Below are 13,099 nucleotides of genomic sequence, written 5' to 3'. Positions count from 1 at the left end.
TAAAATTATGAGTTGACAGTTCTTTGCTTTCAGCACTTAAAATATACCATTTTCTTCTGGTGAGAAATCAGATGATCATTTCTGATGAGCAGTCCATCACCTGTGAATCATTTCTCTCTGCCTGCTTTCAGAGTTTGTCTTTAGTTTCAGAAATCTGATTATGATGGTCTGTGCATAGATTTCCTTGGCTTATCCTTTTGACATTGAATCTGAAGGTGTGTCTTTTGCCAAATTTGAGAAGTTTTCAACCATTATTTCTTCAAGTATTTTTTTCAGCTCCACACTGTTTTTCCTTTTGGGACTCCAATGGCAAGAGTGTTAAGATCTTTTGTTATTCTCCCACAGGTCACTGAGGCTCTGTCTGTCTGTCTGTTTCCAATCTGTTTTCTCTATTGTTCAGATTGGAGAATTTCTATTATATCTTCAAGTTCACCAGTTCTTTCTTCTGTTGTCTCCATTCTCCTATAGAGCCCATACAGTGAGATTTTTATTATGGTTTCAGTTCTAAAATTTCCATTTTGTTTTTCTTTGTATTTTTTATCCCTTTGCTGAAACTTCCAATATTCATTTGTTTTGAGAGTGTATCAGATTGCCTATTGGAGTCGCTTTAATCTGTCATCTTGTTGTTGTCTTTTTCCATTCAAGGTGAGATTTTCCTTGTTGTTGATATAATGAGTAATTTTGGATTCTGTCATGGACATTTTGAGTGTCGTGTCATGAAATCCTGATTGTCATTGAGTCTGTTTTAATTCTGCTTCTGTTTTACCAGCAACTGTGTGGGTCTCCCTTTTCCTGGGCCTTGGTTCCTGGTTTGAGCTCAGTGGTGTCTCTGAGTCATGGCTGCTCCAGCACCAAAGTTGGGAAATACAGGAAGGAAAAAACTCCAGGAACTCACTGTGGATCATCCTTTGATTCCCAAGGTCCCCAGCCTCTCTGCCTGCTTTTCCTCCCTGTTCAGAATCTCCTCATCTGGCTTGGTGTGTGGTGTCCAGGGCTCTCAGCTGTAATCAGGGAGAGGAGTGGGGTGGAATGCACACACTCATTTTGTTCAGAATGAGAAGCTTAAATTGGTTTTTGAATGTTAAACCAACCCTGCATTTCTGGAATAAACTCAACATGTGATATATTCTTTTGCTAATATTTTATTGAGAATTATCACATTTATGTTATGGGTAAGATTGGCCTATAATTTTCCTTCCTCTTGATGTTCACGTCAGGTTTTGTAATCAGGATTATTCTGGCCTCATAAGTAAGTTGGAAGATGGTTCACTATCTCTCTGTTTTCTGAAAAAGTTTATATTAGACTTATGTTAATTTTTCCTTAACCAATTGATAGACTTCAACTTTGAAACCACCTGGGCATAGAGTTTTCCTTGTGGGAAAGTTTTAAATTTTTAGTTCAGGTTTTTTTTCACAGTTAAAGGACTATCTAGATTTTCCTTTTTCTGTGTCATTTTTTGATGTTATAATTTGCTAGAAAATTGTCTATTTCATTTAAATTTTCAAAAATTTGGCATAAAGTTGCTTATGGGAGTGTATTCTCCACAAGTTTTCACAGCCCCCAGGATCTAAAGTAACAGCCTTTCCATTTGCTATATTGTCTCTGTCCGTTTTTCCTGCTTAATCTCACCAGGGACTTAACTTTGTCAAAGAACCTCCTCTGGTCTTGTTCACCCTCTATTGCACGTTGTTTTCTGTTTCCTCAGCATCTAATACTGACTTTGTTCTGTCCTTCCTTCTACTTTATTTGCTTTTTTTCCCTCATTTTTGAAATGGATGTTCAGTTCATTTATCTTTCATCCTTCTTTTCTAAATACGCTTGTATGTCTGTAAATACTTTTGAAAGGACAGCATTAGATGCATTCCTTAAGTTTTGATAAGCAGTGCTTTTATGATAATTCAGTTCAAAGTAATTTCTAATGTCCATTGTGATTTCTTCTTTGACCTGTGGATTCGTGAACATTTTCTTAATTCCCAGCCAAACGACTAGGAGGCTACACAGGTTGGCCTCTACCAGACACTAGCTGGTAAGGTTGGATTTTTTTTCCACGAAGACTCCTGCTTTCTTGACATAAGGACTGTTCTTCGTGTGCAGCTCATCTCAGTCTTTAGGAGCACCCAGCTGCATCCACTCAGCTTTAGAACATCTTAACGTCACAGTAGACCAGCAGTGACAGTAGGCATCCTTAGGGGAGGGCAGAGAAGAACACACCTCTGCCCTGGACGCCTCAGATGTCCATCTCCTCAAAGGGAGGACAGGCAGTTGGAAGTTCCCAGGGCTTTAGGAGATGTGAGTCTGACAAAAATCACTCTCTCTGCAGGAGGAGCTGTGCCGGTCGATGGTCCATCCACGGGACTGGCGCTCAGGAGGCTTGGAGACAGGGCACATCTCCTGAGCTTCCTGGTGGCACAGCTCAGACAGAAGGTATGGCCGCCCTCTGATGCTAGACTGTGTAGGTCTTCTGACTGAAGGCACTCCTGGGGTGGCACTGAACCCCAGGAACCTGCTGTGACCCCTGCGAGGAAGGGGTGGTGGTGAGGAGCAGCTGGTTCACCTCTCGTGTGTCCCTAGAAGGCATGCAGTGAGGACCTGGTAGATGAGAGAGGAGAGTCCAGGGCAGGAGGGGCAGTGCTGGCCGTCGATGCGCAGGGCCCCGTCTCTGCCCTCCCAGGACGTGCTGGGCGAGTCCCGGGACCCGTGTTAAACCCAGGCACCAAGCTGTGGCAAGAACATGTGCTCGTCATCGCTATCTGTGACTCTAGATGCCTTGGCCAGTGCCGACCCTTTCAGTCCCCTGGCCCTGCCTTCCTGGGGGACGGGTTGTCACCAGGTGCTCGGCCGACCCACTCTTTCCTGGGGAGGCAGGACAGCTGGGCAAACTCCAGTGCAGTTCCACCCTGGCATGATGGTGCTGGTATCACAAACTGTGCTTTATTGCTATTAATTCATGACATCTCTTTTTTTTTTTTTTTAGTGTTTTTTATTAAATTCTGGTAAAATATACATAACAAAGTTTACCATTTTTGCGTGTACAATTCAGTGACGTTAAGTATATTCACAGTATTGTGTAACCATCACCAGGGTCTGTTCCCAGAACTCTTTCATCATTTGAACAGAAACTCTGTCCGCGTTAAACACTAACTCCCTGTTCCCCACCCCCAGCCCCTGGTAAACTCTACTCTTTCTGTCTCTATGGGCCTGAGTCCTCGGGGAGCCTCATATCAGTGGAATCACGCAGTACTTGTCCTTCTGTGACTGGCTCATTTCACTCAGCATAATGTCCTCAACGTTCATCCATGTTGTAGCAGGTGTCAGAACTTCTTTCCTCTTGATAACTGGAGAGTATCCCAGTATTTAGTGTACCCATTCATCTGCTGGACACTTGGGTTGCTTCCACTGTTAGGCTGCTGTGAATGTGGTGGACACATTCTGCCGTGAATGTGGTCTGTCCAAGTCCCTGGTTCAGTTCTTCGGGGTATGCATGAAGGAGTAGAATTGCTGGGTCACAGGGTAATTCTATATTTAACTTTTTGGAGAACCACTAATGTTTCCACAGAAGCTGCACACTTTCCACCCCCAGCAGGTGCACGAGGGTCCCTGTGTCTCACGTCCCCACCAGCACCCACTGCTTTTTCTGTCTTTTTGACTCTAGCCGTTCTAGTGGGTGTGAGGTGGACCTGACCTGTGGTTTTGATTTGCATTTTCCTGATGAAAAATGATGTTGAGCATGTTTTCATGTGCTTATCAGCCATTTGTATGTCTTCTTTGGAGAAATGTCCATGAATATCCTCTGCCCATTTTTAATCGGGTTGTTTATTGTCTTGTTGTTGAATTGTCAGAGTTCTTTGTATGTTCTGGATACAAGTCTTTTGTCAGATATATGATTTTTTTTTTTTTTTGCCACACCGCAGCATGTGGGATCTTAGTTCCCAGACCAGGGATCGAACCCGCTCCCCCTGCATTGGAAGCACAGAGTCTTAACCACTGGACCGTCAGGGAAGTCCCCCAGATATATGATTTGCAAACTTTTTCTCCCATTCTCTAGCTTGTCTTTTCATGGACTTGACAGTGTCCCTGGGAACACAGTTCTTACTGCTGGTGCTGGTGGTGTCACGCCACTCTGTCGCCTTGTGACGTTTCTTTCCCATGAGGCCGTTTTCATGTGCCCTTTCAAGTCCATAAGTACATAGGTTACACCATCCTGCAGACTCTGCATCTTCCATGGAACAGAACACCTGGCTGGTGACAGACATTGCTTGGCAATTTCTGTCTTTTGTGGGGAGCAGGCAATGCCCAGAAATCAGATGCCTTGTCTTGGCTGAAAGTTCATTTTTGCTGTTGCAGTGGAGATGAACTGGACCACTTTTCTGTTTCTGGGATTACAGACCTATGTCACATATGAGAGGAAGGGGTCTTCAGATGCTTGCCCTTTCCCAGTTCTGCCCCACCATCGGGATTTTACATCCCCCCACATGCTAGAAACAGGAAATAAACATGTAAATAAGAGCTTTTTTTTTTTTTTTTTAATAAGAGCTTTTAATCCTGTCTTGGTAATGATAGATGGTTTGATTATCCTGAGGAAAAAAGTCTACCTTGAAGTGTTTTTTGTTTGTTTTTTAGTTAACAGTATATGTTTATCGAATGGTCACCTTTTTTAGTGTATGTGAATAAATAGAATAAAATATTCATTACGAATTCTTTGTAGGAGTCCCTGGAATAGGAAGATATTTTATCTTCCTGAGAATAAAATTGGCAAGTTGAGGGTGTAGAGAGGTGTGTCTTTCTTTCTGCCTGTCCTTTTCCCCTCCTTATGCTGGGAGAGCAGACGTTGTCGAGAGAGGTAGCTGAAGGACGGGGCGGCCCTGGAGCTCTGGCCAGGACTCTACTCGGGCACCTCCTAGCGGCCCCACAGCTGCCCCAGGTTGTTCGTGCAGCCAGGACTTCCCTTCCTGCCCCTTCCTACTCCTTCATCCACCTCTGCCTTTTGATAGGCTTGGGCCTCCCCACCCCTGCCCACGGTCACGTGCCCTTTGTCTCCACCTGGGACTAGGGCCCAGGAAGAGGGTTTTAAGGCCCACTGTCCAGACACCTCCGTGCAGGGACTCTCCCCAACCAACCTTGGGTCCAGTGTAGGCTCTGCTGCAGGTGCCCGCGTCCCCACTCTGGGGGCGACAAGTGGAGCCGCCTGGGAGCCTGGTTAGGTGGGACCGGAAGAGCTGCAGCTTGGCGGTGGGGCTGCAGGTTTGTGGGTGATAGAATTCGGCCAGAGAGGGGAGGCTGACCAGCACGTGTCCTGCTGATCTTTCTGGACGTTCTACCATCTACTGCTGCCCTTCTCTTGCTTCCGTGTCCTCCCTGCAGATCTGTTCCAGACCCCTTCCCAGAGCTGGCCACCTTCCTAACATTGTCTCTAAAACGGCCTCCCAGGTGCTGCGGGAACCCCTGGACATGGACACCATCCAGCGAGAGCTTCCCCACGAGCTGGACCAGGTGCACCTGGAGGTTTTGCAGCTGCGGAAGCAGGTGGCTGAGATTGAGAAGCATCTCAGGTCAGCCCGGAAGGAAGGCAGGGATGCTTCAGGCAGGCAGCAACCGCATGCCTCAGACACCGAGGCTGTCGGGGGAGAGGTGGGTGCCCTGTGGGTGCCCTGCGTCCTGTGCGGGACTGGTCTGGGGTGCAGTCTTGGCCAGTGAGGGGCCCGCCCGCCCTCTTCTTCCTTGACTAGGCTGGCTCTGTCGGGGCTGTTCTCCGCAGACGCTGTCAAGGGCTGCCAAGCCCCTCGTCCTCCAGGTCGCTGAGATCCCTTTAAAAGCATGTAGGGAGGCTGCACATGTGAAGAGGACCGTTCTGTGTCCTCTAACACAGGAGTCCTTGCCTGTGTGCTTCAAGGGCCTGGGAAGCCCTGAAATGGATGCAACATGGTGGATTTTCCTTCCAGAGGACCCTCAGGGATGGATCCTGTTGTTCTCATGAGCTTCTCAGAGTGTTTGAGATGCTGTCCAGAGCACGGGCCACCAGGCCACCTGGCGTCCTGATCCTGGTCAGGCCCTTGGCACCCAGTTCCCCTCCACTTCCGTGGCTGGGTTTAAGCCAAGGTCCCAGGCCAGGGCAAGAGCTCTGCAGCAGCACGTTGTCCCCACATGTCTGCCAGACAGGCCACCTTCCTGCTTCCTGAACACCGGGATGGAGATGCTGCAAAGAACGGGCTTTCTTCACAGGGTGTCGTGTGACACGCCTCCCGAGACCTGTCAGCTACCTACGGTTATTTGCAGTCACAGATGGTGACCTGCAGTCACCTGTGATTACCTGCATTACCTGTGGCGACCTGCGATTACCTGTGTTTCCTGTGGTTGCACATGGTGACCTATTCATAAGCAGAAGGTTTTAAGGACAGTAAAATGATGTCTGGAGGGCGTCAGGCAGAAGTAGCATTGATCATATGCCCCCCAGTGGTTCTCATCCCATGGGCCAAGTTTTGAGAGTGATACTTAAGGACACAAGAGGGACCAGGCTCCAGGACCTACTCTCGGGGACTGTGAAGGACCTGGAATGGAGAAGATGCAACCCAGGACACTATCTGGCTTAAGGAACATGATGGGGGGGGGGCAGCTGTGCCTTGGCAGGGGCGAACATATGAGGAGTGCCTGCAGAGGGAGATGGGCTGGTGAGGGGGAAGCCGAGGGAGCCTGAGCCCCGAGGGGGCACTAGAAGTGGGATACTGAACCCTCTGTGCCATCGGTAGGTGGATGCTGTCCCCAAGAGCCCCAGACCTCCCCACAGTCCTGTAATCTAGGAGTTAAGTCCAGAGGCTCCGGGCCCAGCTGGGCAGCAAATGCCATTGGTGATGTGTCTGCTCTCCCGCACGGCCACGGCTGTTCCAGGTGCTGCCAGGGGCTCGCTGCAGCCCAGGGACCCTTGCAGCTCTCCTGTTAGCAGCCCTCGCATAACTCTGATCCCCTTGTTTAGAGTGAAGGGGGAAGAAACCATGCAAATGAGTGGAAATTAAAATCGAGGTGTTTAATCCCTTGGCAGACAGCCTGGGAGCTGAAGCAACTTGAGGCCCAAGACCGCTCTCCCAAGGTGGGTGTTGAGTGAGCTCTCTGGGCCTTAGTTTCTGCATGGCTATCAGGGTCCCACCTCCTTCCAGGTCTAGGCATCCTGTGACCTTGGTGAGGTCACTCCCAGGGTGAGAAATTGGAGGCACAGGAAACCCTTTGCCCAGGCCAGGCCCACCCAGCCTCTGCTCGTAATTGCCCAGCTATGTGTTGGGTGCCCAGAGAAGAGGATGTGGGCACCAGGCTTCTGAGGCTGGGGAAGAAGGTGGTCAGGAGGGCTAGGATGCCTCTGGGGCTCAGGTTGGGGTTGGAGCCACCACAGTAAACTCGTGGGTTACTTTAAAGAGAGAGGTGTGCACATATCCCGGCTCCGCCCACCAGGAGCCAAGGGGCAGTGGCTCCCCAGGGTGGGTGAGTGCACCCAGTGCCTAGATCGCATTCCCGAGCTTCCTGCTCTACTGAGAGGAACCAGGGTAAGTGGCCAATTCCACCACGGAGACATGACAGGGGTGCAGGAGCCAGCATAAATGGATCCCACTGACCAGATCCAAGCCAGTCAATCATGAAGTCATGGTTATCATCTACCTACTAAAACGGAGTCGCATTCACTCTGATGCAAATAAACTGACAAGGAAAGGAAGGAGAGAGGAAAACTCTTCCTTACTTAGAACATCAACCAAGGACATGAAGGGAATGACACAGCCGGGAGGTTGTCATCGGATGCTGAAATTCTGGACAAGCTGTTTATGTGGAATCTCCCCAGAAGTTCTTCTTATTGGAAAGGGAAAACAGTAACTTTCTGGTGCTGCAGCCTGTGGACACCACTTCTGAGGGATCACCTCCCATTGCCAACGCTGGGACAGACGGACATCACGAGCCTCCGGACAGGAGAGGGACACAGCCTTGCTCCTGACTCCAAGCACAAGACCTTAGACAGACCCAGACCAAGGGGCACTAAACCCACAGCCTGTCCTGTTGAGAACATTCTGCTGGGGACTTAGGGGACCCAGGATGCAGAAGCCATGCGGGATCCTGGACCCCGGGCAGGAGAAACAGTCCATAAAGGACGTCCTCTGGGCAGCTGACGGAGGTGCCTGTGGACTGTGCGTTAGGTCATAATGCCACGTCCCTGTGAAATTTCTGGTTCTAATAACTGGTTATTAAGAGAATGTCCTTGTTTTCAGAAAGTACAAACTGAAGTATTGGGGCATAAAGGGGTGCGATGTCTCCAACTCACCCTCAGATGGTTCAGAGAGAGATGTGTGTGGAGAGGGGAGGAACCACCAGCAGTGAGACAGGGGCGTGGGCCTCGGGCCATCCCTGCAGCTGCTCTGTGGGGATGGGACCCTGCCACACAAAAGCCAGCACCCCAGCCCAGAAGGGACCTGCAGACCCTGGAGCTCCCCGCAGTCACGGGAGACCCTGTGGGGCAGGTGGCTGCATTGTCACACTTCCACGGTTCTCGGCTCACCCAGGCCCCTCCCTCCTGCAGGCTGCCCTGCCCAGGCCCCAAACAGATGGATGCTGGGTTTCCCCAGGCCTCCCCACCGGGCACCTCAGACCGCTGGGGGGCAGTGTTGGCTGGCGATCCCTCTGACTCTGCCTGGAAGCTTGGGAACCTGCCCGAGGGAGCCCTCGCTGCCTCTCCCTGGGCCTCAGCCTCCCTGCAGGGCTTCTTCAAGGAGCCCAGGCACTCCCTTCCCTTGGGAACAGAGTCGTCATTAGGATGCCTCAAGCTTTCCCTCTGCTGCGTGGATGTTTCCCTTCTGGCCAGGATGCTGGGACCTGCACCAGAGCAGGCGAGGCAGGTGGATGGGGCCATCACGGGGTGGGACCTTGGGCCCTGAACGCAGCAGTGCAGAAGCTCCTGGGCATCTCAGGTCATTATTAGCATTGTGTCATTGTGGGGTGAGACTTTAGAGTCATCAAAATAAGCTTCATCTTACCAGGAACTGAGCTTAAGAGAGGTGGGGGCCAGCTGCAGCACCCGCTCATCGCGTGCAGTCACTGTGTGACAAGAACATGGGCCACTCAAGATCAGGACTCCCCATCCCCAAGCCCAGCCACGCCTCAGGCAGCATCATTCCTCAGCTCAGGCCAGGGGCCATCTTTGCAGGGTGGGGTCCTGCTTTTGAAGAGATTTTTAAATAAGTGTTCTGAGTTTTGCGCAGTCTCTGTTTTCAGAATTGTTCTTTCCTTACTTAAAATAACACAAGAGAATCCCACAGCATGTCCTCGTAGAGGACAAAGCCTGGAGAAAGAGTGGCCCAGCCAGTCCCCCAATCCCAGGGCAACATCCCTGGAGGTTGTGTACCTTTCCCAACGGGTCAGGTCAGCCGCCTGGGGCCTGTGCAGCCCTGTGTGTGAATCCACGCTACAGGTTTCCAAGACACAGCCCCCCACCGGCCCTGGTCCTGTACACTCGAGAGACCCCTAGCCGGGGCTGCGGGGCGGAGGCCTTTCTCTGATGGTCCCTTTGCCGTCTCACCTCCACACCCCGCTTCATGCCAATACGTCAGGCATGTGCTGGAGGCACCGGTGTGCAATCACTGTAGCTCCCAGGCCACAGGAGGGCACAGGTGCTTGCCAGCCCTGGAAAGGCACACCAAGAAATAGGGCCAGGACGGGGCGTGCTGGTCTTTTCCAGGGATGTAGAGCAGATTCCTCGTTCTGGCGCCAGCTCAGGTGGCTGGGACAGCACAATGCAGTTTTTCATAGGTGTCAGGAGCAGCCAGGCCTAAGTAGGCCACTTGCTTCCTTTGGGGCCTTGGACACCACTGGCTCCTCCTGGGCCCCTGCCTGGCACAGAGGCAGCCACACACATTCTCCTTTTTCCCTTTCTCCTTTCCCCACACCCACCCCTTTCCAAATACCCCTCTGGGCGGGACCACACATCTGTGTAGGAGCCACACGGTTGGACCATGAGTCCAGACTGGGATAGCGGGGGCGGTGGTAGGATGTAGGGCCGCATGGTGCTGCCCGAGCAACGGGGTTCAGACCTCAGGTGTTGGCCCAAGGCAGCCTCCAGGCCCAGAAGCGGAGGCCCCAGGTGGCCACTGCTCCCTCCCTTGGCCTCCTTTGCTTTCTCTCTGGCACCTTCATCAGGGTCAGGACGCTGGGAAACCTGGGCTGGTCTGCAGGTGGTGGAGGGGAGTCTGAATGGCAGGTAGAGAAATGACTGAGACAGGAGTATGGACGGATGGAGCCAGAGAGGAGGCAGGGAAGGCAAGGGACTGAGTGAATGAGGGCAGGGGAGGTGTTGGAGAAGGGCCCAGGGCAGAGGGGCCCAGCAGTGCAGACGTCCAGGGCAAGGGGAAGAGAGTAATGGAGGCTGGGTTCCCATCCCAGGCCACCTTTTGGGTCTCTGCCAGCCCCCTTCCACACCAGGCGGGCAGCAGGCACCCAGCCTGTGACCATGGGGCCCTCGAAGGGGGTCCGATCACACGTGGAGCCCTCATGGGTCCCGGGGGCACCTTTGGAGGGAGCCCAGGCCTGGGTGCCAGCTGGCTCCTCATTGTCGTCACTGGAAAGACACAAAGGCATTGGGGCAGGGCACAGAGTAACCAAGCGCAGACAGGCCTTGGCCTGGGAGCCTTGAGGGCCTTCATTCAGAGCCCACCCCCAGCCCAACCCCGCCCCCCTGAGAGAGAAGGCGGGCATGGATGCATCACGTTGGAGGGACGTCACCCAGCGATGTGGGTTCTGGGACAGTTGTTCAGGCAGTGGCTCCCACCATCTGCACCCTCACTCCCACTTCCCCTTCCCCTCCAGGACTCATCTGATGGCCTCTGCTGTGTGGGTTTGTTCACAGGGCCCGGCACATGGAGGACCCGCAAGGACCGAGGACCAGGAGGCACAGCCCCCTCAGGCCCTGTCTGTGCCCCGACTCCAGAGGAAGCTCAAGGAGGCAGCCAGGAAAATCCTGCGGCTGCGCCTGGAGAAGGAGCAGCTCCTGGAGCTGGGGAACCGGCTGCGTGCGGAGCTGGGCCACCTCACTGGTGGGTGTCCCCCCCCGCCCCGCCCCAGCATTGCCTGCGCCGTGTGGTTGGGGATGCTGGCAACAGAAGGGCCGCGGTGGGAGGACCGGAAGAGGGAGGAGGGCCGGCCAGGCTGGCGGGGCTGGGGTTCAGAAGGGAGAACAGAGCCACCCTGTGGAGCGGCCAGGTCAGGAGTCAGGCACAGAGCTCGGCTTCATCTCTGCAGTGGGAGTTCCGTGAACCCACTCCTCTGGCAGCATCTGTGAGAAAAATACCACAGGTTAGCAAAGCAGCTGGTGTTTCTATGCGGCTTTGTGGTGACGGCAAAGGCTGCCGGGTTCCCAGGCCGGCTCGGGCCTCGGCTTCCTCGGGATAAAGGCGACAGTGTGTGCGGTGCAGCCGAGGCCGGGGCTGTGGGCCGCAGACACCCAGGCTGCCCGTGGGGGTCTTGGGTGCTGGTTCCTGAGAAAGGGGCCCATGGAACCCACCAGAGCCACCACACATTGGGCCTCTCCTGGCGCCTTGGCACCACCCGGTTCTCACGAGCACCCCCCCGGCTCACCCAGCCTGGCTGAGTGGCGCTCGCGCTGCCTCTGCCTTAAGCCCCTTGATTTTCCTGCAGCCGAGGCACAGGCCGCTTTCTCACAGCTTACCCCTCACCTTCTGTGGCTTCTGCTTGTCTGTCCTTTTCCAGCAAGAGCTTTGAGTCACTGTGATGATCCCAGAGTCTGGGAGCTTTGGGATTCTACCCTGTTGTCGACTTGAAACGAAGCCATCCCCTCTCTCCATGATGGCTTACGTCCTTGAGGAGCAAGGCCCCGGGCTTGTGTTTCCTGTTGGAAGCAGAGCACCCCAGTGTGCCTCTAAGGAGCTCGGAGCCATGGGGTGTCTGCAGAATGCTTCCTCTTGGCTAACTAGAGTCTTGGCTTCCCTCAAGAGTCCTCCTCACCCCCAACCACTGCAGTGCCCAGAAAGCACTTCCCACTGAAGGGGAAGGAGGTTGGACGGAACATCCATCCCCGGTCTCTTCCTAGCACTGAGCTGTGTGTACGATGATAGTAGCTTTTAATACATTGATATTTAGCCTCCTGAAATTACCGAGTGATTGGAAGTGGGACTTGGGAGAACCTAGGAAACAGCAGAGCTAAGGGGAGAGGGTGCGAGAGACCCCAGAAAATCTAAGGAGGAGCAGACAGGTCACTTGTGTTTTCAACAGACATCTTGCTGAGTGGCTGCTGTGTGCCAGGCACCTGAGATGCAGAGGTAAACCAAACCTTACTGTAAAATTAACCCCTGTCATATTTTGAGACTGCTGTAAACATCCGCCTTTGCACACAGGGGACTTGGGAGAGACTTACCTCAGAGGCTTTTTCCTTCTAAGAACCCACCCCCGAAAGAAGAAGGGTGAGCAGCGCTCAGTGTATTTCTAGATACCATCAGTGTACAAACAGCAGGAGTGGGCATCTTTCGCAGGGAACTGGCTCCATCTCTCAGGACCCGCTTGATGAAGCCCTCCTTCTGTTCGGTCCTCCTGTTTCACAGGTCGAGGGGGAAAGATTGGCTTTACTTGTTCCTCAGGGGCACTTCTAGACCATCTTCTGCCAAGTTCACTAAAAACCCCATTTCTTTTAAAGGCCATGCCATCTACTCGTGCTCCCCTCCGCGCACCCCTGTCATTTTATGGCCTTCAGCACTTATGGCTCCATTTCTTAATTCTACCCCATTCCCTCCCACATCTGAACCTTCCTGCTCCTTAACCTTGGCCTCCGTGCCAAGCCCTGCCACTGCCGGGGTTCCCTCTCCCAGCCCTTGAGGCCCCAGACCTTTTTGATCACAACCATGCCTCCCTCTCCCTCTGACCTTTTATTCCAGTGAACTTGTCTTTCCCCCTCATTGTGGCGTCCTATAATCAGCTGGCCTCATGGCCAGATATTTGAGTCATAAACCTACCTATCCATCCATCATCCACCCACCCATTCACCCATCTATCTACCCATCTACCCACCCATCCATCCACCCACCCACCCACCCATCCATCACTCATCCATCACCCATCCATCTGGTA

General features: G+C 52.8%; 1 protein-coding gene across 8 annotated transcripts in view; it reads left to right on the top strand.

The window, feature by feature from the left end:
- Window positions 1-13,099, top strand: part of CCDC57 (coiled-coil domain containing 57) — a 113,539-nt gene that overhangs the window by 46,986 nt on the left and 53,454 nt on the right. For 6 of the 8 annotated variants that reach the window (XM_059907705.1, XM_059907702.1, XM_059907703.1 and 3 more), the window contains 3 exons: window positions 2,322-2,425; window positions 5,429-5,629; window positions 10,869-11,055. In XM_059907705.1, the coding sequence (XP_059763688.1) occupies window positions 2,322-2,425; window positions 5,429-5,629; window positions 10,869-11,055 (492 nt within the window). The remainder of the gene's footprint in view (window positions 1-2,321; window positions 2,426-5,428; window positions 5,630-10,868; window positions 11,056-13,099) is intronic. The other 2 variants (XM_059907706.1, XM_059907707.1) reach the window with 1 other exon arrangement.

This window comes from Balaenoptera ricei, chromosome 20, assembly GCF_028023285.1.
Source record: "Balaenoptera ricei isolate mBalRic1 chromosome 20, mBalRic1.hap2, whole genome shotgun sequence".
Classification (NCBI taxonomy): domain Eukaryota; kingdom Metazoa; phylum Chordata; class Mammalia; order Artiodactyla; family Balaenopteridae; genus Balaenoptera; species Balaenoptera ricei.
Note: the sequence above shows the minus strand (reverse complement) of the source record. Positions and strands in the feature narration are given on the sequence as shown.